Source organism: Pongo abelii, chromosome 18, assembly GCF_028885655.2.
Source record: "Pongo abelii isolate AG06213 chromosome 18, NHGRI_mPonAbe1-v2.0_pri, whole genome shotgun sequence".
Taxonomy (NCBI): domain Eukaryota; kingdom Metazoa; phylum Chordata; class Mammalia; order Primates; family Hominidae; genus Pongo; species Pongo abelii.
This window is the reverse complement of record NC_072003.2, coordinates 17,743,499-17,770,680: the sequence shown is the minus strand read 5'-3', so window position 1 is coordinate 17,770,680 and position 27,182 is coordinate 17,743,499. Positions and strand designations below refer to the sequence as shown.

The 27,182-nt window shown below is 48.9% G+C and overlaps 2 protein-coding genes across 17 annotated transcripts in view; one reads left to right on the top strand and one right to left on the bottom strand.

The window, feature by feature from the left end:
- Positions 1 to 27,182, top strand: part of NDE1 (nudE neurodevelopment protein 1) — a 92,408-nt gene that overhangs the window by 46,954 nt on the left and 18,272 nt on the right. For 3 of the 16 annotated variants that reach the window (XM_054533522.1, XM_054533531.1, XM_063717610.1), the window contains exons 6-9: positions 2,446 to 2,625; positions 5,509 to 5,600; positions 8,085 to 8,236; positions 8,610 to 8,949. In XM_054533522.1, coding sequence (XP_054389497.1) covers positions 2,446 to 2,625; positions 5,509 to 5,600; positions 8,085 to 8,236; positions 8,610 to 8,778 — 593 coding nt within the window. In that variant the 3' untranslated portion in view covers positions 8,779 to 8,949. Of the gene's footprint in view, positions 1 to 2,445; positions 2,626 to 5,508; positions 5,601 to 8,084; positions 8,237 to 8,609; positions 8,950 to 10,429; positions 10,534 to 10,810; positions 10,912 to 10,954; positions 13,271 to 27,182 lie in introns of those variants that run through there. The other 13 variants (XM_054533529.1, XM_054533533.1, XM_054533536.2 and 10 more) reach the window with 8 other exon arrangements.
- The window catches only part of MYH11 (myosin heavy chain 11), a 154,236-nt gene continuing 141,535 nt past the window's right edge, over positions 14,482 to 27,182 (bottom strand). The window contains exons 39-41 of the mRNA XM_054533519.2: positions 26,553 to 26,661; positions 26,298 to 26,470; positions 14,482 to 15,455 (exon numbers count right to left, since the gene is read on the bottom strand). Coding sequence (XP_054389494.1) covers positions 15,323 to 15,455; positions 26,298 to 26,470; positions 26,553 to 26,661 — 415 coding nt within the window. The 3' untranslated portion in view covers positions 14,482 to 15,322. The remainder of the gene's footprint in view (positions 15,456 to 26,297; positions 26,471 to 26,552; positions 26,662 to 27,182) is intronic.

The window sequence follows — 27,182 nt, the reverse complement described above, 5'->3', positions numbered from 1 at the left end:
GTCTTGCTCTGTTGTCCAGGCTAGAGTGCAGTGGTGCTATCTCTGCTCACTGCAACCTCTGCCTCCCAGGTTCAGCGATTCTCCTGCTTCAGCCTCCTGAGTAGCTGGGACTACAGGTGTGTGCCACCATGCCTGGCTAATTTTTATATTTTTAATAGAGATGGGGTTTCACCATGTTAGCCAGGCTGGTCTTGAACTCCTGACCCCAGGTGATCTGCCTGCCTCGGCCTCCCAAAGTGCTGGGATTATAGGAGTAAGTCACTGTTACTGGCCCAATTAATTATTTATAACGTTGATTTGCTTTCTAATGTGTAACCAGTAGGTGGGGGATAAAAAGTAAAAATTCTTAAGTTTAATAAAGTAGTTGTTCCTAGATGCCCATCAGTAATGAAGTGGTTAAATGAAGTACATAGATTTATTTTGTGAAATGTTAATGGTTAAAATGAACAATAGATAGAAATGTTGTGGTAGAAAGATTGCCAAGGCTAGGCATGGTGGCTGATGCCTGTAATCTCAGTGCTTTGAGAGACGGATGCAAGAGGATTGCTTGAGCCTAGGAGTTCAAGATGAGCCTGGACAATGTAGTGAGACCCCATCTCTACAAAAATGAAAAGTGTAAAAACTAGCTAGGCCTGGTGGCATATGCCTGTAGTCCCAGCTACTTAGGAGGCTGAAGTGGGAGGATGACTTGAGCCCAGGAGCTCAAGGTTACATTGAGCTATGATTGTGCCACCGCACCCCAGCCTGGGTGACTGAGTCAGACCCTGTCTCTAAAACAAAAAACATTGCCAAGACATAACACTGAAGTGGGGAGTAAGTCATACACAGGACAACATATTGTATGTTTCCAGTAATGCTTAATAAAAAATTTTCTTGTTTTATGCTCAGTAGATACATACATATGTATAAAGTTTATGTTTGAAAATGGAGAGAACGGCCGGGCGCAGTGGCTCACGCCTGTTATCCCAGCACTTTGGGAGGCCAAGGTGGGTGGATCACCTGAGGTCAGGAGTTCGAGACCAGCCTGGACAACATGGTGAAACCCTGTCTCTACTAAAAATACAAAAATTAGCCAGGCGTGGTGGTGCATGCCTATAATGCCAGCTACTTGGGAGACTGAGGCAGGAGAATCACTTGAACCCGGGAGGCAGAGGTTGCATTGAGCTGAGACTGTGCCACTGCACTTAAGCCTGGGCAACAGAGTGAAACTCCATCTTAAAAAAAAAAAAAAAAAAAAAAAAAAAAATTCAGAGAACAATGGTTGAAAAGCTCTCCCACATGTTACGGTGATTATGAGTGAGGAGGAGCGTTTGGGGATAATCTGGAAAGCATACTGTATTTATTTTTGAGACAGTCTTGCTCTGTCACACAGGCTGGAGTGCAGTGGCATGATCTCAGCTCACTGCACTCACTGCTTGTCCCCCAGTCTCAAGTGATTGTCCTGCCTCAGCCTCCCAAGCAGCTGGGACTACAGGTGCTCACCACCATGCATGGCTAATTTTTTGTATTTTTAATAGAGATGGGGTTTTGCCATGTTGGCCTCAAAATTCCTGACCTCAAGCAATCCTCCCACCTCGACCTCTCAGAGTGCTGGGATTATAGGCATGAGCCAGTGCATCTGGCCTTTTTCTTTTCTTTTTTTTTCCTTTTCTTTTCTTCTTTTTTTTTTTTTTTTTTTTTTTGGAGCCAGAGGTCTCAGTCTCGCCCAGGCTGAAGTGGCATGATCATGGCTCACTGCAGCCTCAACCTCCTGGATTAATGTGATTCTCACACCTCAGCCTCCCAAAGTGCTGGGATTACAGGCATGAGCCACTGCTCCTGGGCATACTTTGATTTAGTATTCTAAATACACTGGTATGTTGGAATTGTTTTTTCAATAATAAAAGCATTAGTGTGTCACTGTCACAGCTTTTTAAAAATCTGAAACCATTTTGTTAGTCAAGAGAAAAATCCTGTAGAGTTCCAAGTCTGCTAGGCAAGGTCCTGTGGGTTTCCCTTTGTTTGGGGTTTCTACCTGGAGTCTTTCACCCCAGTAGGTCTTTTTTCTGACCGGTATCTACTGTTGAACCTCTCTCCCTGCACCCCACTAACCCTAAGCAAGGACTTAAATTCTCTCTTTGTTTTTTGAGACGGAGTCTTGCTCTTGTCACCCAGACTGGAGTGCGCTGGAGCAATCTCAGCTCACTGGCACCCTGGCCTCCCAGGTTCAAATGATTCTCGTGCCTCATCCCCCTGAGTAGCTGAGATTACAGGTGCCCGCCATCATGCCGAGCTAATTTTTGTATTTTCAATAGAGATGAGGTTTCACTATGTTGGTCAGGCTGGTCTTGAACTCCTGACTTCAGACGATCCACCTGCCTTGGCCTCCCAAAGTGCTGGCATTATAAACATGAGCCACTGCGCCTGGCTGAGGACTTGAATTCCTGAATCCTTTTTCTGGCACAGATTTGCGGCAGGAACTGGCCGTGCAGCAGAAGCAGGAGAAACCCAGGACCCCCATGCCCAGCTCAGTGGAAGCTGAGAGGACAGACACAGCTGTGCAGGCCACGGGCTCCGTGCCGTCCACGCCCATCGCTCACCGAGGACCCAGCTCAAGTTTAAACACACCTGGGAGCTTCAGACGTGGTAAGGGGAGTAGGAATTGGAGGATTTTCTCGGTTCACAAAGCGTTTCTGGGTAAGAATCTGGGGTGGATCCTGGGGGTGTGATGATTTGCACCAGGCTTAGAGCCTGATTTCCTCTCAGGCTTTGAGCAGAGAGTAGACTGGGATGTTCTTGGGGATGGGCATTGAGATCAGTGAGGAGTGGGTGTGAGGCAGTAGTGGAGTCTGATGAAATGGAAACCCCACCCAGAAGGGGTGGCTGCCACTCTGCAGCTACAAGGAATGGTCCTTCATGTGCAGCTTTTTCCATTCTTCAAAGCCAGAAATCCTCTTTTTTTGCTGGTTTTTTTTTGAGACAGGATCTCACTCTGTTGCCCAGGCTGGAGTGCAGTGACGTGATCTTGGCTCACTGCAACCTCTGCATCCTGGGCTCAAGTCATTCTCCCACCTCATCCTCTGGAGTAGCTGGGACTAAAGGCACGTACCACCACACCTGGCTAACTTTTGTATTTTAGGTGGAGACACGGTCTTGCCATGTCGCCCAGGCTGGTATCAAATTCCTGGACTCAAGTGATCCGCCCACCTCGGCTGATCCCAAAGTGCTGGGATTACAGGTGTGAGCCACTGCATCTGGCCAAAAATCCTCTTTTTGAATATAAAACCTCCCAAATTTGAAATGTCACTGATGAAATACAAAAAAGTAAAAAGCATTCTGTGGGTTTGGTAATACATATCCACTGAGAGCTAGACTCAGTGTAACCTGTGCTGTGTGGGCAGAAAAAAAAAATCTGAGTTCTCACCCCAGCCTCTCTGCCAACAGCTTCCAATCAGGCCTTTTACAGCAGATATTAATAACAGACATTTAAGGGGTGCTCAGTGTGTGATGGCCACCCTGCAGCCTTCACTTCGGGCCCAGGATGCAGGTGCTGTCCCCGTTTGATGAAAGCGAGGCCCTGAGTTAAGCAGAGTCATGAAGCAATTGAATGGCAGATGGTTTGGGTTTCAGACCCAGGCAGGCAGGCTCCAGGGCTTACCCTACCATCTACTGCCTTATCCCTTAGCTTGTCCCCTGGGCATGAAGAGACCAGTGAGACTTCTAGAATCCCGGTGCAGAGCCCTTTTGTTTAGTTTTGTTGAGATGGAGTTTTGCTCTGTTGCCCAGGCTGGAGTGCAGTGGTGCGATCTTGGCTCACTGCAACCCCCTCCTCCCGAGTTCAAGTGATTCTCTTGCCTCAGCCTCCCAAGTAAGCTTGGATTACAGGTGCCCACCACCATGCCTGGCTAATCTTGTATTTTTAGTAGAGATGGGGTTTCACCTTGTTGGCCGGGTTGGTCTCAAACTCCTGACCTCAGGTGATCCGCCTGCCTCAGCCTCTGAAAGTGGTGGTATAACAGGTATGAGTCACTGTACCTTGCCCCAGTCTAGAGCCATTTTGCATACTTTATTTCATTTTTTTTTTTTAGAGACACAGTCTTGGTCTGTGGCCCAGGCTGGAGTGCAGTGGTGCAATCATAGCTCACTGCAGCCTCCAACTCCTGGGCTCCAGTGATCCTCCTGCCTCAGCCTCCTGAGTAGCTGGGACTAGAGGCATGCAACTCCATGCCTGGCTATGTTTCCACACTTTAATATGCATGTAGCTTACCTGCGGATCTTGGTAGAATGTACCTCAGATGAAGTGGGTCTTGGGTGGGGCCTGAAATTTTTTTTTTTTGAGACAAAGTCTTTCTCTGTCGGCCAGGCTGGAGTGCAGTGGCATTGATCTTGGCTCACTGCATCCTCTGCCTCCTGGATTCAAGCGATTCTCATGCCTCAGCCTCCCGAGTAGCTGGGATTACAGGCACCTGTTACCATGCCCTGCTAATTTTGTATTTTTAGTAGAGACAAGATTTTGCCATGTTGGCCAGGCTGGTCTTGAACTCCTGACCTCAGCTGACTGACCTGCCTTGGCCTCTGAAAGCACTGGGATTACATGTATGAGCTACCATGCCTGGCCGAGAGATTCTGTATTTCTAACAGTTCTCATGTGCTGCTGGTGCATGGACCCCACTTGGAGAAGAGAGGCTCTGCAGAGCCGGACCCTTGTAAAGCTGGATCATCCTGTCTATAGTTCTTGTATCTATCACAGATGCCATTATGTTAATTAACTATATGGATTTTCTACAATTTCAAAAGGATTTGTTTTGAGTTTGTTTGAAAAGACTAACGTGGCTGGGGCACGGTGGCTCATGCCTGTAAATACCAGCTCTTTGGGTGGCCAAGGTGGGAAGATCGCTTGAAACCAGGAGTTCATGATCAGCCTGGGCAACATAGTGAGACCCTGTGTCTATTAAAAAAAATTTTTTAAAAGGCCAGGCATCGTGGCTTACGCTCGTAATCCCAGCACTTTTGGAGGCCAAGGCGGGCAGATCATTTGAGGTCAGGAGTTCAAGACCAGCCTGGACAACCTGATGAAACTCTGTCTCTACTAAAAATACAAAAATTAGCCGGGTGTGGTGGCACATGGCTGTAATCCCAGCTACTCAAGAGGCCAAGGCAGGAGAATCGCTTGAACCTGAGTGGCGGAGGTTGCAGTGAGCTGAGATCACATCATTGCACTCCAGTCTGGTGGACAGAGCAAGACAACATCTTAAAAAAAAAAAAAAAAAAAATTTTTTTTTTTTTTTTAAAAGACTAACATGTAAAAATAAGTATTTGTTGCAGTCATCACAAGGACTTGAAAAAATGGTTGTCATATGGGCCTTGGGTGTGTGATGCGGTTAACTACAGAGAGAAATAGGGTAGCTTTTGGGATCCGAGGAAAGGCATCAGCGTCCCTCCCGTCCTGTGGTTTTGGATCTAGAGATGTTAACGCACAGACATGACTATAGGTTGGTGAGTTACATGCTCTTCCCTTTGCACACCCAGGCCTGGACGACTCCACCGGGGGGACCCCCCTCACACCTGCGGCCCGGATATCAGCCCTCAACATTGTGGGAGACCTACTGCGGAAAGTCGGGGTAAGACCACACTTTCCTGGCGTTTGGTGCCTTCCTGCCTGTCTTTCAGGATGTATGAAGGCGGGTTGATCTAGTTCCTTCCCTCTCTTCTTTTTTTCTTTTTTTTAGAGACAGGGTCTGCTCTGTTGCCCAGGCTGGAGTGTAGTGGTATGATCACAACTCACTGCAGCCTCGAACTCCTGGGCTCAAGCGATCCTATCACCTTAGCTTCCCGAGGAGCTTGGACCACAGGTATACGCCACCATGCCTGGCTGATACTTTGATTTTTTGTAGTAATGTGGGTATGGCTGTGTTGCCCAGGCTGGTCTTAAACTCCTGGCCTCAAGTGATCCTCCCAGGTTGGCCTCCCAGAGTTCTGGGATTACAGGCATGAGCCAATGTGTCCGGCCCCTTTCATAGCAACGTGGTGAGTTTTAGGTGTGGCTGCTCCTTTAGCATCCCTGGGAATCATTAGAGCTTCCTGTGGGAGTCACTCCCGGACACTCAGAGTTCTGACTCCAAGCCCTGCTCTGAACCGTATGTATGTCTCTTTCCTTTTACCGTTTTTCCTCTAGGAAATTTGGGAAATTAGGGTGATATCTGTGTTTTTTCCTTAACTGGAAAAAACTGAGGAGCACTTGGAAACTGCCTATTCTTTTGGCCGGGTGCAGTGGCTCATACCTCTAATCCCAGTGCTTTGGGAGGCCAAGGTGGGAGGATGACTTGAGCTCAGGAGTTTGACACCAGCCCGGGCAACATGGTGAAACCCCCTGCCCCGACTTGGCCTCTACAAGAATGCAAAAATTAGCCAGGCCTGGTGGTGCACACTGGTGGTCCCAGCTACTCAGGAGGCCGAGAGGTTGGGAGGATTGCTTGAGCCTGGGAGGTTGAGGCTGAGTGAGCTGAGATTCCAACACTGCACTCCATCCTGGGTGACAGCACGACGTTGTCTCAGAAGAGAAAAAAAACTGCCACCTTTTTTTTTTTTTTTGGTTTGTTTCTTGGGGTTTAAGAGAATCTTGACACTTGACACTTTGGGAGACCGAGTTGGGTGGATCAGCTGAGGTCAGGAATTCCAGACCAGCCTGGCCAACATGGTGAAACCCCATCTCTACTAAAAATACAAAAATTAGCCAGGAATGGTGGTGGGCACCTGTGATCCCAGCTACTTGAGAGGCTTATGCAGGAAAATTGTTTGAATCCGGGAGGCAGAGGTTGCAGTGAGCTGAGATCGCACCACTGGGTGACAGAGTGAGACTTGGTCTCAAAAAAAAAAAAAAAAAAAAAAGTCTTGAAAGCCTAGGGCAAAGAACTTGGCCTTTCAGCTTTTATGTTAATTACAGGGAGGGATCCTTTTGTGCTTAAGTAAAAACATAGGTATTCTTTGTAGTTTATTTTTAAAAATGATGCCTAGAAGGCCACATAATTTAACTCCTACCAGGTTGTCACTGTACACAGTGTATTCATAGCTACAACTTAATAGAAGCTTGCAACTCATTTCTTTTGTTTTTACTTCTGGTTTTTGGCTGTCTGGTTCGCTATTCTAGAAACAGGTCTGTGTTTCAATATTTAGCCTAGTTGGATTATAGAGAAGCCTGGGGTACTGTCAGTGTCCTTTTGGTTTCCTAAGGGTCTGTTGTAGCCAGACCAAGTCCTTATCAAACTTTCTGCCATTCTGCAGAGGTTTAACAGGTAAACCAAAGAGTGAAGGATTCCAGAAGTGGATTTCTTACTTCCTACAAGCGGAGTTGGATAATTGGTAGGTTAGTGATTTTTCCAGAAAGCTCCCATTTAAAAAAATTTTTTGTAATTAAAAAAGAAATTTTTTTTTTTTTTTTTTTTTTTTTTTTTTAGCCGAGCATGATTGTGCATAGTCCTAGCTATTCAGGAGGCTGAGGTGGGGAGATTGCTTGAGCCTGGGAGGTCGAGGCTGCAGTGAGCTGTGATCTTTTTCCAGGAAGCTCCCAAACATTTTTTAAAATTTTTTGTAATTAAAAAAATTTTTGCATTAAAAAATTTTTTTTATTAGCTGGGCATGATTGCGGACGCCTATAATCCCAGCTGCTCAGGAGGCTGAGATGGGAGGGATTGGTTGAGCCTGGGAGGTTGAGGCTGCAGTGAGCTGTGATCTCACCAGTACGCTCCAGCCTGGGTGACACAGTGAGACCTTGTCTAAAAAAGTAAAAAAAATTAACTGAGATGGGATCTTACTTTGTGGCCCAGGCTGGGCTGAAACTCCTGACATCAAGCCATCCTCCTGCCTTGGCCTCCCAGAGTGCTGGGATTATAGGTGTGAGCCATTGTGCCCAGCCAGCTCCCAAATACTTAAGGTGCTTGGTTCTGAGACTGGCATATACGTTGGATTCCTCTTGGGATCCCACCTTGGAATTCCGGTGCACAACAGTTTGAGAACCACTGTCTGGGGTTCGTTCTTCTGTACGGGCTCTGGTAAGACAGAATAGTCCTTGCATATAACTTGAGAGATAAAAGTGTATTTCTGTCCAGGCACTGGAGTCCAAACTCGCTTCCTGCCGGAACCTCGTGTACGATCAGTCCCCAAACCGAACAGGTGGCCCAGCCTCTGGGCGGAGCAGCAAGAACAGAGATGGCGGTGAGAGACGGCCAAGCAGCACCAGCGTGCCTTTGGGTGATAAGGGGTCAGTACCTTCTAATAAACCTCTCGCTGGCAGGGAGAACCTGCCTGCCCCAGGCAAGAGACACTCGCCCCCAGCCCACAGCCATGTGTCTTTTTTAAATTACAGGATTATTTCAGCAAACCTTATCCTCTCCTCTGCTCCCTGCAGGCAGCATTAGGGTGGTGTCTTGTGGCTTGAACAAAGGGCTAGAGAGAGGGTCTTGTTTTGTGAGACAGGGTCTCACTCTGTCACCCAGGCTAGAATACGATGATGGCAGGATCATGGCTCACCCTCTGCCTCCCAGCTCGAACGATCCTCCCACTTCAGTTCCCCGAGTAGCTGGGAGTACAGGTGCGTGCCACCATGCTCGGCTAATTTTTTGTATTTTTTCTAGAGACAGGGTTTTGCCATGTTGCCAAGTTTGGTCTCAAACTCTGAGCTTCAAGCGATCCTCACCCTTCATCCTCCCAAGTGCTGCGACGACAGGTGTGGGTACCATGCCTGGCCAAGAAGATCATTTTTATCATTTGATTCTACAGCTGCTACTCATGGTTACACTGTGAGAATGTCCTGTATAAAGCCCTTATTTGGGCCAGGTGTGGTGACACTCGCCTGTAATCCCGGCAGTCTGGGAGGCCAAGGCAGGTGGATCACTTGAGGTCAGGAGTTCAAAACCAGTCTGGGCAACATTGGTAAAACCCCATCTCTACCAAAAAAAAAAAATAGAAAAATGAGCCAGGCATGGTAGCATGTGCCTATAGTCCCAGCTACTCAGGAGGCTGAAGAAGGAGAATCACTTGAACCCTGGAGGCAGAGATTGCAGTGAGCCAAAATTGTGCCTCTGCACAGCAGCCTGGGTGACAGCAAGACTCCATATCAAAAAGTTAATTAATTAAATAAAAATAAAGCCCTTATTTGGGGAATTGAGCATCAATCACGGCTCTGCTTCCCCTGAAGATTTTTTTTTTTTTTTTTGAGATGGAGTCTTGCTCTGTTGCCTAGGCTGGAGTGCAGTGGCACGATCTCAGCTCACTGCAACCTCTGCCTCCCAGGTCCAAGCAATTCTCCTGCCTCAGCCCCCTGAGTAGCTGGGATTACAGGCATGTGCCACTATGCCCAGCTAATTTTTTTGTATTTTTAGTAGAGATGGGGTTTCACCGTGTTAGGATGGTCTTCCTTTCCTGACCTTGTGATCCACCCACCTCGGCCTCCCAAAGTGCTGGGATTACAGGCGTGAGCCACTGCAACCAGCCCTTTTTTTTTCTTTTTAAATCTGTAGAACCTTTGAGAAACTGGCACTAACTTCTAGCCAGACTATGTTCCAGAAACCAGCTACCCGATGGGACAGTGCAGATCTGACCTCTAACAGAGTCATTAATTTTCTTGCCTTAAAGAAAATCAGGGCCAGGCGCAGTGGCTCACACTTGTAATTCCAGCACTTTGGGAGACTGAGGCCAGCGGATCAATTGAGCTCAGGAGGTTGAGGCCTCAGTGAGCCGTGTTCCCAGCCACTGCACTCCAGCCTGGGCGATGAAGCGAGACCTTGTCTCAGAAGAAAAAAGGGGCAGCTTTCAGATTCAGGAATTCTGCAAGGTGTGTGACTACCATCTCTCTGGGCCCCAAGCCATAGGAATTTGATGGGTTTGTAGCAGGCACGTGACAGGAAATTAATATTTTCCAGGGCGTGCACATAACTTTCAGACCTTTACACGTGGATTTTTAGGCCAGGTGCAGTGACGTGGCTCACACCTGTAATCCCAGCACTTTGGGAGGCAGAGGTGGGTGGATCACTTGAGGCCAGGAGTTCACAAGACCAAACTGGGCAACATGGTGAAACCCTATCTCTATGAAAAATGCGAAAATTAGCCGGAAATGGTGGCGGATGCCTGTAGTCCCAGCTACTTGGGTGGCTGAGGCACAAGAGTCACTTGAACTCAGGAAGCGGAGGTTGCAGTGAGCCAAGATTGCACCACTGCACTCCAGTCTGGGCAACGGAATGAGACTTTCTCAAAAAAAAAAAAATTAATTTTTGTTTTTTCTTTCTACGAGACAGGGTTTTGCTGTATCACCCAGGCTGGAGTGCAGTGGTGCGATCATAGCTCACTGCAGCCTCATCTTCCTGGGCTCAAGCCATCTTCCTGCCTCAGCCTCCCAAGTAGCTGGGGCTACAGGTGCACACCACCACCCCTGGCTAATTTTTTTTATGTTTTATAGAAACAGTCTTGCTGTGTTGCCCAGACTGGTCTCAAACCTCCTGGCTTTGAGTTTGAGAATATACTTCTGAGACTGTAGTCTGCTTCTCATTGAGATTTCTAGAGGTGAGTTTTCTGATTAATTTTCCAGGCGATCCCCCCACTTTGGCCTCCCAAGTGCTGGGGATTACAAGCGTGAGCCATCACGCCTGGCCTAACTTTTTTTTTTTTTGAGACAGGGTCTCGCTCTGTCACCCAGGCTAGACTGCAGTGGCGTGATCTCTGCTTACTGCAGCCTCCGCCTCCCGGCCTCAAGCGATCCTCCCACCTCAGCCTCCCAAGGAGCTGGGACTACACATGCAGGCCACCACACCCAGCTAATTTTTGTTTGCATTTTTTGTAGAGACAGGGTCTCATTATGTTGTCCAGACTGTAAAACAAACAAACAATAGGTAAGAGATGGATTTTTCTAGTGGGTCTGAGACTGGGCGTTTTGTGTGAGGAATCTGAGAGCCAGGTAGCCAGTGTCCTCTTCTTCATTTCACAGGAGAGAAAATTGAGACCCTGTGAGACCCTGCTCCTGACTCTTGATGTTCACCCTTAAAACTCTGTGGGCCCCGGTGCTAGCCAGTTGTCACAGCGGTCATGTCAGCTTAATTTGGTTTGCTCTGTCTGAAGGTTGGGGAAGCGCTTGGAATTTGGGAAGCCGCCTTCACACATGTCTTCATCGCCGCTGCCGTCAGCCCAGGGGGTAGTCAAGATGTTGCTTTAGGAAAACCACGGAAGCTGAAGCTCTTGGTGTCGGTGCGGGAGTTGTTACCTTTTGTCGTCTTTTTACACTAGGTTTTTGTTTTAAGTTAGTTTGAGAAATAGGAACAGTCACCATAGTTAGTTAGCTTTGTGGCCCAAGCCAATGACTGAGGCCATCACCTGTGCTCTGGGGTTTGTCCCTGGGAAATGTCTCCTCATCCCTGCCTGCCACTGTGCATTGCAAAGAGGGACAAAAGGGGCTCTCTGGGAAGGGCACTAAGGTGTCAGTGATGAGGCTACCCCGTCGTTTTTGTTTTTGAGATAGAGTCTCGCTCTGTCGCCCAGGCTGGAGTGTGGCAGCATGATCTCAGCTCACTGCAGCCTCTGCCTCCTGGGTTCAAACACTTCTTGTTCCTGAGTCTTCCAGGTAGCTGGGATTACAGGCACCCACCACCACGCCTGGCTAAATTTTTTGTACTTTTAATAGAGACGGGGTTTTGCCATGTTGCCCAGGGTGGTCTTGAACTCCTGGCCTCAAGTGATCTTCCCATCTCAGCCTCCCAGAATGCTGGGATTTCAAGCATGAGCCATCGCTCCCATGCCCCATTGTGTTGCGCTAACCCAAGCGGAGTCCTGATTGGTCTTTTTTTTTTTTCCTTTTCTTTTTTGAGACAGAGTCATGCTCTTGCCCTGTCTTGTCCAAGCTGGAGTGCAGTGGTGCGATTTCGGCTCACTGCAGCCTCCACCTCCTAGGTTCAAGCGATTCTCTTATCTCAGCTTCCCAAGTAGCTGGGACTACAGGAGTGTGCTACTACACCCGCTAATTTTGTATTTTTAGTGAGAAACAGGGTTTCACCATGTTGGCCAGGCTGGTCTTGAACTCCTGGCCTCAAGTGATCCTCCCGCCTCAGCCTCCCAGAGTGCTGGAATTACAGGCCTGAGCCACCGTGCCTGGCCCCTGATTGGTCTTGACAGGTGTTTTTAATGTCCCAAGTCTCCTGGGATGGAGCTTCTCTCAGAGGCTCTTCCCCCAACCCCCAACCAGCTGGAATTGTCTTACAGAACAAAATCTCCCAGTGCTTTGTGGTGTACTGAAATCATGTCTTAAGAACAGAGAACAGAACGGTCACATGCCTTTTTAAAAACTGTGGAATAGGCCAGGAGTGGTGGCTCAGGCCTGTAATCCTAAGACTTTGGGAGGCCGAGGCGGGTGGATTACCTGAGGTCAGGAGTTCAAGACCAGCCTGGCCAACATGGTGAAACCCCATTTCTACTAAAAATACAAAAAATTAGCTGGGTGCAGTGGTGCGTGCCTATAATTCCAGCTACTCCAGATGTTGAGGCAGGAGAATTGCTTGGACCCGGGAGGCGGAGGGTGCAGTGAGCCAAGATCGTGCTACTGTACTCCAGCCTGGGCAACAGAGTGAGACTCCGTCTCCAAAAAAAAAAAAAGGTGTCATAAACCTCTGAGACTGTAGCCTGTTTCTTAGCTTCTGATTGAGATTACTAGAGGTGCGTTCGAGTTTTCAGAGTAATTTTCCAGACCAACCAGCGTCAGTGGGAAATCTGACCTCTTTTGGCAAACTGCGATCATTCATTTTCCTGAGTCCCCTGGTGAGGTCGGGGGGAATTCTGCATCAGGACTCTGAGGGGTCTTTGGGGCAGGATGGCCTTGGTAATGCAGCCACTAAGAACAGGACTTCATTCAAAGGCATAATGAAGTAACCAGGGTGATCACCAAGTAAGATTAAAGCAGGAGATCATTGTAGCAGGCTTCCTTGTCTAAGACGTGAACACGGGATTTCCAACGCACCACGGTGTGTCCACTCATCACTGCATGTTAGGAACTGCTGTCTCTTTGGGAAACAAGTTAAAAGAACACACTAATTTCTGGAGTGTGCCTGCAGCTTCACGGCCTTCATTTTGTTACTAAGTTATTTTCTGGAAGAACAGCAAAAATTTCAGGTTGAAAACAACTTTCCAAGTGCTACTGAAATGCCGCAGAGAATTAAGCTGCGATGGTGGGTTTCTTACCCTAGAAACATCCTAACTTGTATCCACAGAAGATGTCCTTTTATTTTTTTAAAAGATCAATAAAATAAAGAGAAACGAATGTTGAACTGGTTTGGGCTGCTGGTCAAAGAGGCTTTGTATGTTTGTACTTGAATGTTTTCCCATAGAGTGCTTGAAAAACTTTTTTTAACCAAGTTATAAAATATGAAAAAATCTTAAAAATTTCTATTCAAGCCAGGTTTTTAGAAATGTACCCCGGATGTGTTTGTGCGTCATTCAAGGCATATTAGCATCTGGTCACAAGGTGGAGTCCTTCGTTTCCATGTTTCCTGTCTGCCAAATCTGCCTGATCCCATGGAGTTGGTGGTATACAGCATCATTTGTGTTGAACAGAGCCTTCGCAGGCATGTCTGTCTAAAACACTCAAGCTGAAAGGAGGATAGGGCCTACAGCTTGTTTTTATGCCCTTACTCTAAGAATGATTTATTATGTTTTTAAGGGTTGGTTTTAAAGAAGATGAATATTCGGCAAGACCATATGTAGCCTGTAAAGGCTAAAATACTATCTGGCTGGGTGGTGGTGCTGTGAGAGACAAGGTGTTACTGTTGCCTAGGCTGCAGTGCAGTGGCGTGATCATAGCTCACTGCAGCCTCAAACTCCTGGCTCACACGATCCTCCTGCCTTAGCCTTCCAAGAGGTTGGGAGTACAGGTGTGCACTATCCTGCCTGGCTTACTAACAAAAAACAAAAAACACCTTTTTTTTTTTTTAATAGAGACGGGGGTCTCTCTCGTCCAGGCTGGCCTCCAACTCCTGGCCTCAAGTGATTTTCCCATCTCAGCCTCCCAAACTGCTGGGATTCTAGGTGTGAGCCACTGTACCCAGCCACCATCTGACCTTTTGTGGAAAGTGCTGACTCATTGGATAAGACCTTGTGTTTTAACTTAAAAAATCAAGGAAATCCTGTATTTTTCATATGATACTGGTTTTGATGAGTCAAGATGTTCTTCCCAGTCATGTTCGAGGGCAGGGGGCAGTGGCCCTTGGACCACACATCACCTTATTTCTCTCCCCCGCCTTCCCCGCCGAGCAGCCCAATAACCCCCTTAGACAGTCTCACTTTGCATCTCTGCTCTGCTCTTTTGCTGCCTGTGGGGTCGTAGGCAATTGATTTCACCTCTCTAGGCCTCAGTTTCTCCATTCATGAAATTAACCGTGACTTCAGAGAATCTTTGGGACGATGAAGCAAAACCCAGCTTTCCCCAACTTCTTTTCCTCTATAGAAAACAGCTCAACAGAAAAGCCAACAACATTGTGATTTATAACCGTTTACTAGTGAAAGTGTTTTTAAGCACAGTCAGGGTGTAAACAGTGCAGCATTCCTGCTCCCCTCCGTGGGAGCAGCGTCTCCTTCTCAATTCATGTGACTACAGAAGGCACTTGGTGAACTGTGCGTGTCAGGTGTGGAAACCAGGAGGGGGGGAAAGAATTCTCAAAGGCCTGACATGAGAAGTTGGAAAGGCTCGCAGGTTAGGGAATGAATTGGGAGTGGGGGCCGGCGGCACCCATTCGGTGACTTTGTCCCCATTTCATGTAAACAGAATTGCCAGGGACCGGTTACCGTGGATGTGTTTTTCTAAAAACAGTGTCTGCACAATCCATTGATAGAACTGGAGGATGTGTCTGTGTTTGCTGTTGGGTTTTTCTCATCTCTTACATCATACAAACTTCAATTGTTACCTTAAATATAGGGGGGGTAGTGGGGGGGGGGTGGTGGTGGTGGTTGAGACAGGGTCTCTGTTGCCCAGGCTGGAGTGCAATGATGCAATTATAGCTCATTGCAGCCTCGAAGTCCTGGACTGGAGCGTTCCTCCTGGCTCAGCCTCCCTTGTAGCTGGGACCACAGGTGTGTACCACCACGCCCAGCTTATTTTTAAATTCTTGTATAGATGAGGTTTTACTACGTTGCCCAGGCTGGAGGGTGGTGGTTTTTATATTCCTTGTGTGAGGGGTGTCTGTGATGTTTGGAATTTGAGAATGGATTTAGACAATGCTAAGTACAGTCTGCTGGGTTTTGCTTTGTTCTGGGTTTTTTTTTTTTTGGTTTTTGGTTTTTGGTTTTCTTGCCGTGGTGCAAAATTCTAGAAAGTTGCTTATTCACTGGCCTTGGTTCCATTGAAGTCTGTGTCTCGAGTGTCCGTTTCCTCCTCAGAACCATCTGCATTTTCAATAACTCTACGTCCTCCAGACCTTCTAGAAGGAACGAAAGAGGTCTCATTTCCTCGCCTGTGGGTTGTAAGAAAACACATTATTTAGCAAATAAATCTTCATGGTTGGGATAGATTTTTTATAAATCTATTTTAAACTTGTAGCTATAGTTCTATTACAATATAAATCTATTTTTTTATGGCAGAAAACACACAGCACAAATAAGATGCAGATATTCAAGTTGAAGTCAACAAATCATCGCCAGTCTTAAGGCATGTGTGATTGAATTTAATCAGCTGAAATTGGTTGCGGGGGGGGGGGGGGGCGGTGGAGAAGGTTTTTCAAAGCAAGACGATCTGCTTTTAAAATGTCAGGCTTGGTCATTTGAGAATCCACAGGATTCTGGTCTGCTGTGGTCTTTGATTTAGAATAGGAAAAAAACCCCAAAAACCAAGTAGGGGATTTTGTCTTCTGACTTTATTCATAGCCCATGGGGCAGAAATGAAGAGAGAGCATACTGTTTTTCTTTTGTATCTCCTTACCCCCATTCGCCTTAGAGGTGAGTTTTCAAGGTTTGAATTGGAAGAAGGTGAAATGGACAAGGGCAGCCTTGAGAGGGGAGGTGGTGAGGGACACAGAGGGGGTCCCTGGTTAAAAGGCGAGACAGCACCCCCTGCTGGTATGGATGTTCATGGACTGAGTTTTCCCCACTGCAGGGACTGCTGCATCTGTTTTGCTGACCGTGGAACGCACTGCACATGGCATAAAACAGGTGCCCAATGAATATTAGAAAAGGAAATTATATGTGTTAATTCAAGATGGATTATTTTATTAAATTGAGATGAGGTCTTGATATTGTTGCCCAGGCTGGTCTTGAACTCCTGAGTTCAAGCAATGCTCCTACCTCGGCCTCCCAAAGTGCTGGCATTACAGGCATGGGCCACCACACCTGGCTTCCAAGGTGGATTTTAAAAAAAACATTTAAGACAAGAGTCTCTGTCACCCAGGCTGGAGTGCAGTGGCATGATCTTGGCTCACTGCAACCTCCGCCTCCTGGGTTCCAGCAATCCTTGAGCCTCAGCCTTAAGTAGCTGGGACTACATGGACGTGCACACCGCCACGCCTGCCTAATTTGTGTATTTTTAGCAGAGATGGGATTTTGCCATGTGACCCGGGCTGGTCTTGAACTCCTGGCCTCAAACGATCCACCTGTCTTAGCCTCTCAAAGTGTTGGGATTACAGGTGTGTGCCAGTGTGCCTGGCCTCCGAGGTGGATTTTAGCTCCTGCCAGTAGGACACCCCTCTTTCTCCTTACTGCTCCCATCTCCTGTCTGCCCTGGTTCTCTCTTGAGTTTATCACCTCGACTTCACAGGAGAGGCTGGTCACGTGAGGGGAGACTTTGGGTAGGAGGAAGAGAGTGGGCAGAAGAAGGAAAAATCAGATCTGCCTGCTGCCAGCCTTCACTGTTGGGAAAAAACACTTAACTCTTTTCAGCGACCGCAACAAATAATCATGTTGGGCTCTGGCCATCTGGCCCTGTTTGACCTGAATCAGAAGACAGGTCTTATTTTAGGACATCAAAGAAGAAAGCAGACTTTTGCTCCCCACGCAAGGGTTGGACAAGAAGCCACAAGGATGAACACAACTCAGTGACCAATTCTTCAGTATAAAGGAACAACTTGGCTGGGCGCGGTGGCTCACACCTGTAATCCCAGCACTTTGGGAGGCTGAGGCAGGTGGATCACGAGGTCAGGAGATCGAGACCATCCTGGCTAACATGGTGAAACACCGTCTCTACTAAAAATACAAAAAATTAGCAGGGCATGGTGGTGGGCGCCTGTAGTCCCAGCTACTCGGGAGGCTGAGGCAGCAGAATGGCATGAACCTGGGAGGCGGAGCTTGCAATGAGCCTAGATCGTGCCACTGCACTCCAGCCTGGGTGACAGGGCGAGACTCTGTCTCAAAAAAAAAAAAAAAATCAAGGCCCAGAGATTCATGATCGCTGAGAAGAGGAAATCCCAAATGACCGTTTTGTTGACAGAGGATGGGAGGAGACCCCGGCTGGGAAAGCCCACCTGGCTGTAAAGGATGGGGCTTCCCACAGTGCAGCGATCAGGAATAAATACTTAAAGCTGCAGCCACTCCAAAGTAAACACTCCTAGCCCAGCTTCACAGAGAAGCTTCTGGATTTGCGGCCCTACTAGAGAACTCTCCATCCTTCTCTCTCTAGATGTGACCCTTAAGTCTTTTTCTTTTTTAGCACTGTTTTCCAAGTGCTTGACTCAGAAGGATCCCCAAATTCAGCGCAGACATAGGAACAGCAGTTTGACTGTTCGCTGTACGCTCCCCACACAGGTCTCTTCTTTACAGTTTTAACTCCAGGTTCAAAACCTGATGGGCTGGCCGGGTGCGGCGACTCATGCCTGTAATCCCAGCACTTTGGTAGGCCGAGGCGGGCGGATCACTTGTGAGGTCAGTTGTTGAAGACCATCCTGGTCAAAGTGGTGAAACCCCGTCTCTACTAAAAATACAAAATTAGCGGGCGTGGCGGCGGGCACCTGGAATCCCAGTCACTCAGGAGGCTGAGGCAGGAGAATTGCTTGAACCCAGGAGGTGAAGGCTGCAGTGAGCCAACATTGCGCCACTGCACTCCAGCCTGGGAAACAGCAAGACTGTCTCCAAAAACAAAAAACAAAATCTGATGAGCTGGAAAGTAGTCCCTAACCTCCACATCAGTGCTCTAGGCACTCTCTTTTTGGCTCTTGGAAGAGTCTATTTGCTAACTGGAAAAGCTTAATGGATAAATTTGCTCCCTTGACCTAAGAAATACATTGTGCCCTGGGGCGTTGGAAGCTCCTTGCTTGGCTGTCAGCCTGCAAGATACTCTGTTTTGGCTGAAGTGCTTTTCTTGGAACTGGTTTCAAATCCTAGACCAAGGTTGACACCAACTATACCTGTTATAGGAACTAAGGGACCCCCCCTAAAGGTTTTCTTAAAGGGTCTGATCCTGGAGAATCTGGAATTTCTTTTTGAAATGGAGTCTTGCTGTGTTGCCCAGGCTGGAGTGCAGTGGCGTGATCTTGGCTCACTGCAGCCTCTGCCTGCCAGGTTCAAGCGATTCTCCTGCCTCAGCCTTCCAAGTAACTGGGACTACAGATGTGCCACCACTCCTGGCTAATTTTTGTATTTTTAGGAGAGACGGGGTTTTACCATGTTGGCCAGGCTGGTCCTGACCTCAAGTTATCTGCCCGCCTCGGCCTCCCAAAGTGCTGGGATTATAGGCATGACCCACTGCTCCTGGCCTAGCATTTGGGTTCTATTCGTGGACTCAGCTTATCCAAGGCCTCGGGAATCATCTTGAGTGTAAGCACCTGCTAGTTTGCAAGGACTCAGTTTCCCACTGACCGGTGGGTTCTGCACTTCAGCCAACCCTGGAATTTGGCTTATCCTATGATCCCAATCAGCTGGTAGGAGAGCTGCTTGAAGTGTCCCAGAAACTCATCTGCTCCCCTACAAAACTGGCTCTTAACAAGACCTCATCCTGTGCTTTAAGTATTTTGGTAGTGACAGCAAAGCTGAGATTCTCCAAAAATGAAGATGGACACAAATGAGAGTTGGTTTGGCCTCTCCATGAGGTGAAGTCAGATCCACATGGCCTGACTTCACCTGTGAAAAGTTGTTCATCATGCCTGTAATCCCAGCATTTGGGGAGGCCAAGGCGGGCGGATCACCTGAAGTCAGGAGTTTGAGACCAGCCTGGCCAACACGGTGATATCCTGTCTCTAATAAAAATACAAAAATTAGCTGGGCGAGGTGGCGGGAGCCTGTAATCCCAGCTACTCAGAAGGCTGAGGTAGGAGAATCGCTTGAATCTGGGAGGCGAAGGTTGCAGTGAGCCAAGATCGCGCCATCGCACTCCAGAGCAAGACTCCATCTCAAAAAAAAAAAAGCAAAATCCCAGAGGAGCAGAGACCTCTTCGTGCTTTCTTGGGAAGGGCCCTGTGTGCATCCTTGAGTCTTGGGTGTCCATTCCCCAGTCCCTGAACACGTAGATGCCCGTGAAGCCTCCAGAAAAGGCTCTGCCAGGACTCTGCTTGGCTTTGCGGTGGTCAGCTTCCACCCCGTGTGCTGAAAATGCAGTTTGTAGCTAGACATCACTCAAGCCACGTGCAGCCCCCGGCATTTGTCAGACATCGCAGTGAGCTCATTTCCTTCGCAGACAAGCCTGTGAAAGCTGAATCGTGGGAGGACTGGTTGCCGCGCCGCAGTTACCGTGAACTTTGTGATTTCTGACTTGTGACCCAGACCAGCCAACTAGAAGCCAAGTACGTTCTCCAGGAATGTGCCCAGATAGTGGAACTGTCATATTCACTCAGTGCAGTGTCTTCACTGGACAAGGGAGAACAGCACTGCTGAGTGCCCTAACTGCGTAAGAGCGGCTTTTGGCATGAAAGGAAGAAAAATCCAAGCCACACACACAGCCTCTGCCATCTCGTCAAGATGCAGTGATAAGGGCGCACACTGTTGGGTGTCACGTCACATGTGCTGCCCAGAGGCAGGAAGGACCGTGAGTCAAGAGATGAGGTCTGTTTGTCATCCTGATCTTGGTTTCAATGAAAGACAGCTTTGCACTAAGATATCCAAGCCTTCAGATTTTGCAGGAATCTCGTGGAAATGTGCAAGGGTTTAAAAATTGGGGTGGGCAGAGGGGCGCGTTGGGCAGAAAAGAAATGGATACTGAGACAACACACAGCTGCGAAGCTGAAGGCATGATACCTGGTGCATCACTGCGAAGTTTCCTGTTGGGGGGGCCCTCTGAAACAGAGAGAGAATCCCCAGAGGTTACCATCAGCAAACAAGAAGGAGCCCGGTTAAGTATATTCTTAATTGTTAAAGACATTTGCTTTGATTTAATAATTAAAGGCACTCTTTTGAGATGAAGTCTCACTCTGTCACCCAGGCTGGAGTGCAGGGGTGCGATCTTGGCTCACTGCAACCTCTACATCCTGGATTCAAGCGATCCCCTCGCCTCAGCCTCCCGAGTAGCTGGGATTACAGGCATGCCCCACGTGCTTGGCTAATTTTTGTATTTTTAGCATAGATGGGGTTGCACTATGTTGGCCAGGCTTGTCTCAAACTCCTGATGTCAAGTGATCCTCCTGCCTTGGCCTCCCAAAGTGCTGGGATTTGGGATTACAGGCATGAACCACCGCACCTGGCATTAAAGGCACCCTTAAGTCAACCTTGCAGTGAATCACCTGATGCCAAGAGCCCTTGGTGAGGCTGGTACATGAAAGGATAAGCAGTTTTTTGATACTCTGTCACCCAGGAGGGAGTGCACTGGCATGATCTATCTCTGCTCACTGCAACCTCCACCTCCTGGGTTCAAACGATACTCCTGCCTCAGCCTCCCGAGTAGCTGGGATTACAGGCATGTGCCACCATGGCTGGCTAATTTTTGTATTTTTAGTAGAGACGGAGTTTCACCATGTTGGCCATGCTGGTCTCGAACTCCTGACCTCAAGTGATGCATCCACCCACCTCGGCCTCCCAAAGAGCTGGGATTACAGGTGTGAGCCACTGCACCTGGCCCAGTTTTTTTAAATGGAAAGGAAAAATGTCTGTCCTTTAGAGCTACTTTTAAGAACCTCCTATAAATCCCATGATTGCATACCGGTTCAGGGAAGTAAAAGCATTTGAGCAAGCTAGTTTGAAAAATCAGTGTTGGAACAGATGCCAAGAAGTCCCAGGCAAGGAACCTGCAGCCGCCTGTCCCTTGATTTATGATTAGTTGCTCTTCATTAGTTTTCGGGCCTCTAGCAGGAGAGGAGAGGTGGAGGCCTTGTGCAGCTCTTGTCGGAGGTAACTGGCAGTGTAGCAAGTGGTAGGTAAGTGGGTCTGGCTTTAGAGAGGGCTTGTGTTGAGATGCGTCTGGCTGATAGAACTTGGTGAAACTCGCACTGCAGTTCCTTCTTGGCTGAGGAGCCAGGCATGCTTACCAACCTCCCTCAGGGCTCTAGTGCCCGATTTTATGTTTCTGTGCACCTGAAAGATGCAGAAGGCAGGACAGACCTTCCACCTGCATTATGTGTGTATTCGTGTCGGAACTGGCAAAAATGGTCTTTTTGTTCCACTCTGCCCTTGGCTGCCCAAGAAGGCTCAAGTGTCTGGGGCAGAACCCACAGGAGGTGTCCAGTGTGTGCTAAAGAATCACTGGGCCAGCCAGGCGTGGTGGCTCACGCCTGTAACCCTGGCACTTTGGAAGACCGAGGCGGGTGGATCACGAGGTCAGGAGATCGAGACCATCCCAGCCAGTATGGTGAAACCTTGTCTCTACTAAAAATACAAAAATTAGCCGGGTGTGGTGGCACGCACCTGTAATCTCAGCTACTTGGGAGGCTGAGGCAGGAGAGTCGCTTGAACCCGGGAGGCAGAGGTTGCAGTGAGCCGAGATCGCGCCACTGCACTCCAGCCTGGCAACAGAGCTAGACTCCGTCTAAAAATAAATAAAATAATAAAAAGAAAAAAAATCACTGGGCCTGAGAAAGGGAAGCAGAGACAGCAGTGGGGTAGAGAGAGTGGCTGTATTCCCATCACTCAGCCCAGCCACTCAGGAGAGGCAGGGGAACTGGATTCCAGCAGAGCACATCTGAGGGGTTTTTTTTTTTTTTTTTTTTTTTTGAGACAGTCTTGTTCTGAAGGCTGGAGTATAGTGGCGTGATCTTGGCTCACTGCAGCTTCCACCTCCTGGGTTGCAAAGGAGTCTCCTGTCTCAGCCTTACGAGTAGCTGGGATTACAGGCATCAGCCACCACGCCCAGCTGATTTTTGTGTTTTTAGTAGAGATGGGGTTTTACCATGTTGGCCAGGCTGGTCTCGAACTCCTGACCTCAGGTGATCAGCCCACCTCGGCTTCCCAAAGTGCTGGGATTACAGGCGTGAGCCACCGCGCTTTGCCCCTAGGAGTCTTCACAGTGAGAAAAGCTCTCCTCCACTGACCCCTCAACCCTGGGAGATGCTTCCAGGCCCCTGCTGTACTTTGTGAGCTTAGGCCTGGTTTCTCTCCTATCCATGGGGGACCAACAAGCCCTCACCGTGCAGCGAATGGGGCTCTTCCCTGAAGGCGTGGTGCCCTGCCTCAGCTGCTCTCTTCCCCTTCTCAGGGGGGTTTGGACTTTTCCCCTGTCTCACACAGTGGTCCCCAAACTCTAGAGGTGATTTCAGATGGCTTCCGGGCATGCCATCCGCTAACTGAACTGGACCCTGAGAAAGTCATTTCCTTTCCAACTCTTTTTAAACAGGTCTAATTATGATGTCAGAGAGAGTCTATTTGGTGCTAATGGCTGTTGTCACTCCCTTTTTAGTGGAGAAGTAGCCTTCAGGTCTTGGTGATCAAGTTGTGGCCACAGTAGCTAGATATTGAACTTGATAACTGTTTTTATCGTATTTCATTGTAGCCCGTTGATAGAGGTGATGCTGCTTTAAAAATGTAGAGGAGGTATGTTTATTTGCAATTATATTCATGTATGGTTAAAACTGTTAAACGATCAAGTCACCGGTATTAAAGGTAGTAAGAGGCTTAGCACGTGGCTGTGGTGGTATGAGAATGAAGCCGGGAAAATATCTAGGACCCGAGGGATAAAGGTTCACTCTGCCTAGTGCTGTCCTAGACATTGGAGATTTTTTTTTGAGACCGAGTTTTGGTCTGTCACCCAGGCTGAAGTGCAATGGCAGGATCTCGGCTCACTATAACCTCTGCCTCCCAGGTTCAAGAGATTCTCCTGCCTCAGCCTCCCGAGTAGCTGGGATTACAGGTGCGCCCTACCACACCCGGCTAATTTTTATATTTTTAGTAGAGATGGGGTTTCACCATGTTGGTCAGGCTGGCCTTGAACTCCTGACCTCAGGTGATCTGCCTGCATTGGCCTCCCAAAGTGCTGGGATTAAGGGGTGAGCCACTGCACCCAGCCTGGGCAGGATTCTTTAGGGAAAGTTGACAAGATTCTCCCATAGATGGGATGTGGGGTATAAAGGAGACAAAAGCGTTAAGAAGGACCACGAGGTTTGTGATCTGAATTGTTGGCAACTTCATCATTTTAGCTGCTGAGCTGGAGAGAGGAGCCAGTTTGGGGATGAAGAGTTTCATTCAGTCAGGGCTTGGGGTGCAGCATGTTTGGTGTGAGCTGCCTATTAGACATCCATGGGGGAACGGGAGGGTGGTCTGAGGTTCTCGGAAGAAGCTAGGGCTTCTCAGAGACGAACTGAGGAGTCATTAGATATAGGTGGAATTCTAAAGTGCCAAGATTAGTTGAGACCTCTCACCTAGAGCTGGGGAGAGATGAAAAGAGAACTAAGGCTGTGCAGTGGCCCATGCCTGTAATCCCAGCACTTGGGGAGGCCGAGGCGGGTGGATCACAAGGTCAGGAGTTCAAGACCAGCCTGGGCAACATGGTGCAACCCCGTCTCTACTGAAAATATAAAAATAGGCCAAAAATAGCTTGAACTGGGAGGCAGAGGTTGCAGTGAGCTGAGATAGTGCTACTGCACTCCAGCCTGGGCAGCAGAGCAAGACTCTGTCTTAAACGAGAACTAAGTTGATACCCTGGGGCGGTCTGGTGGTAAGCAGGTTTTGAGGTGAGGGATCAGCAGAGGAGAGGAAGAGGGACAACCCCACACGTTGGGGGACAAGCAGGCGTGGATGGTGTTGGGGAAGTCCAGGGAAGCAAGTGAATTAGGCCAGGGGCATGATGGGCTGCGTCATGTGCTGCTGCCCTGTCGGGACCTCTGGCCATTGGTGTCGCCCATGGGAGACTTATAGGAGAGTGGTGGGTGGGGTCGAGGTGAACCAGCAACTCTTCACATACAGGTTTTTTTTTGTTTGTTTTTTTTTTGAGACCAAGTCTCACTCTGTCACCCAGGCTGGACTGCAACCTCTGTCTCCTGGTTTTAAGCCATTCTTGTGCCTCAGCCTCCTGAGTAGCTGGGACTACAGGCATGCACCACCACATCTGGCTAATTTTTATATTTTTTGGTAGAGACAGGGTTTCGGCATTCACATCCAGTTTTGTAGTGTAAGGGTAGCCAGGTAGACGTGGGGCTAAGAGGTTATTCCATTTGCTGATGGAGCAAATGAAAGAGAAAACCTTGCAAAGTAAGGATTTTTGGAGCCATGCGCTTGAGTGAACAAGAGGGTTGGGTCCAATGGAAGTGTTGGCCTCGTTTGGTGCCACAGGGTTCAGCACAGAAATGGAAAAAAAATAGAAGTGTATAGAGGTGCACGGAGGTAGGGTGATGAGGTAGTGGGAGCTTGTACACGTTTCATGATCATTTCTGCTTTTGAGTTAAGTAGGAAGTAGTCCCCAGCTGAGAGAGAGAATGGGGAGGAGTGATCATAAGTTCAAAGAAAAAGTGAAAAGCAGCAGAGAGTGAGAAGATGAGGGAGGGGTGTGGGAGGACCCCTGAGCAAGGCCTGCTCTGTGGGAAAAGGTGGAGAGTGGGTTTTGGGTTTTTTGAGACAGGGTCTCACTCTGTCCATCCAGGGTAAGTGCATTGGCTAGATCATGGCTCACGGCAGCCTTGACCTCTGGGGCTCCACTGATCTCCCACCTCAGCCTCCTGAGTAGCTGGGATTTTAGGTGTGCACCATCCCACCTGGCTGATTTTTGTTTGTTTGTTTTTTGTAGAGATGGGGTCTTGCTGCTCTTGAACTCCTGAGCTCAAAGCGATTCACGTGCCTTGGCCTCCCAAAGTGCTGGGATTATAGGTGGGTCCCGTGCCCGGCCTAGCTTGAGTTTCATTTTGGTTGTGCTTTCACCAAATGATTGCAGCAATGCAAGAGGGGGAACTGGATGTTGAGGATGCGCGATGGAGGTTACTAGACGGCTGGTTTGGAGCTGGGTCAGAGGCTCATGGCGTTGATGGAGTGAAGACCCCGTTGGGGACAGAGCCAAAGAAAGGTGGCGCCAGGCAGACAATGAGATGCCTGAGGGTCAAATTGTGAGGGCTCCTAGGAGCACTGGTTAGCTCAGTAGAAGCAGCAGGATCACCCAGAAGGTCAAGGAACTGAGAGGCTGTGTTGCCCACCTGGATGTTGAAATCATGGAGAACTGTGAGGAGTGGTGTGGGAGACAGGAAGCCCGGAGCTAAAACCTTCAGGGAGCCAATTGGGATGGATGGACAGGGTGGTGGAAGCAGCCCCTGGGAGCAGAGGGGACACCCCAAGGTACGAGAGGCATGGGAGAGAAAACAGCCCCTATTCCAGTGACAGCAGGAATTCTCGGGGGGGGGGGGGGGCAGTTGTACCTTCCCATCTCTAGAGGACTTCTGGCAACATCTAGAGACATTTTTGGTTGTCACATTGCAGGGTGGTGGGGGGCTACTGCAGCCGGTGGGTAGAGGCCAGGAATGTAAGCACCTGCTACTTTTCAGGGATCTTTTTCCTGCTGATGGGGAATGCTGGATAGTCCCCATACCCGAGAATAATGCAGCCCAGATGGCAGCAGTGCTGAGGGGGAGAAAGGAGGAGCAGAGCATGTCAGGAAGGAGGTGAAGTGGTGGGGGGCGGTGTTGCAGCTTCAGTGGATGCCGTGAAGACTCAGTGATACAATGAAGGAGGGGCTGGAGGAGACAGTGGGGATAGCCTCTTCCTCCTCCTCACCTGGAGGACGGGATGGGAGATGGTCGATCATTAAAGGATCTAGAAGGTAAGCTCTGTTACCAGGCAGGCACCCGGTCTGATCTGGGCCAGCCTCAGTGCCTGGCCCACGCTAAGCTTAGTGATTAAGGAGGAGCAGAAATAAACCACAGAAGGGAGTGGCAGCTGTGGGCACAGGGGGCATTTGCAGGCCGAAGGGAGCCCGAGCCCCCAGCGCTTTTCTCTGGCCTGAGAGACGGCGTGCTCCCGGGCCACGGGCTCCTCACCTGAGCTTGCTCTTGAGTGCGTTCACCTCGCGGCCCATGGCCTCATTGCTCTCCGTGGCCTCATCCAGCTCCCGCTGCAGCTTCCTGCGGTTGGCGTTGATGCGCTGGGACTCCTCCTCTGCCTCCTCCAGCTGCCTCTTGAGCTGCTTGACCCTGGCATTACCTTTCTCTGCCTGTCGTGGAGAGATGGAGGGGTGGTTAGGGGAGGCCGGCTGGGGACTGGGGGCTCGGGGGAGGCTGGGCAGCGGGGGCTACCTGCTCCTTGTACTGCTCGGCCATCTTGCGCTCATCCTCCACCTGCAGCAAGATTTCCTTCAGCTTCTTGTCTTTCTGCTTCAGCGACTTGGTGGCCACCTGTTTCTCTCTGCAAACAGCAAGGAAAACAGGTGGTTTCAGCGGCGGGTGGCACCCCTTGCAGCTGGTGTGTCACCTGGAGGTGGCATCTTGAGTGCTTTCCTGAGCCCCATATCTGGACTCCTCCCAAGGATCAGTCAGATGGTGGAATAGTATTCAGCCATGAAAAGGAATAAAGTATCAATGCATGCCACAGCATGAATGAGCCTGGAATTCTTGCCAAGTGAAAGAAGACACATAGCAGACCCCATAGTGTGTGATTCCGTTGATATCAAATGTCCAGAATAGATAAATTCATAGAGACAGAAAGTAGATTATGGTTGCCAGGGACTGAAGGGAGTGGCTACAGGGCATGGGGTTTCTAGTTTTTTTTTTTGCAGGGAGCAGGCAAGGTCTTGCTCTGTGACCCAGGCTGGAGTGCAGTGGTGCTCCAATGCCTGCTCTCCACCCTAGTTCATAGTTCACTGCAGCCTTGAACTCCTGGCCCAAGCAGTCCTCCCACCTCAGCCTCCCAAGTAGCTGGGACTACAG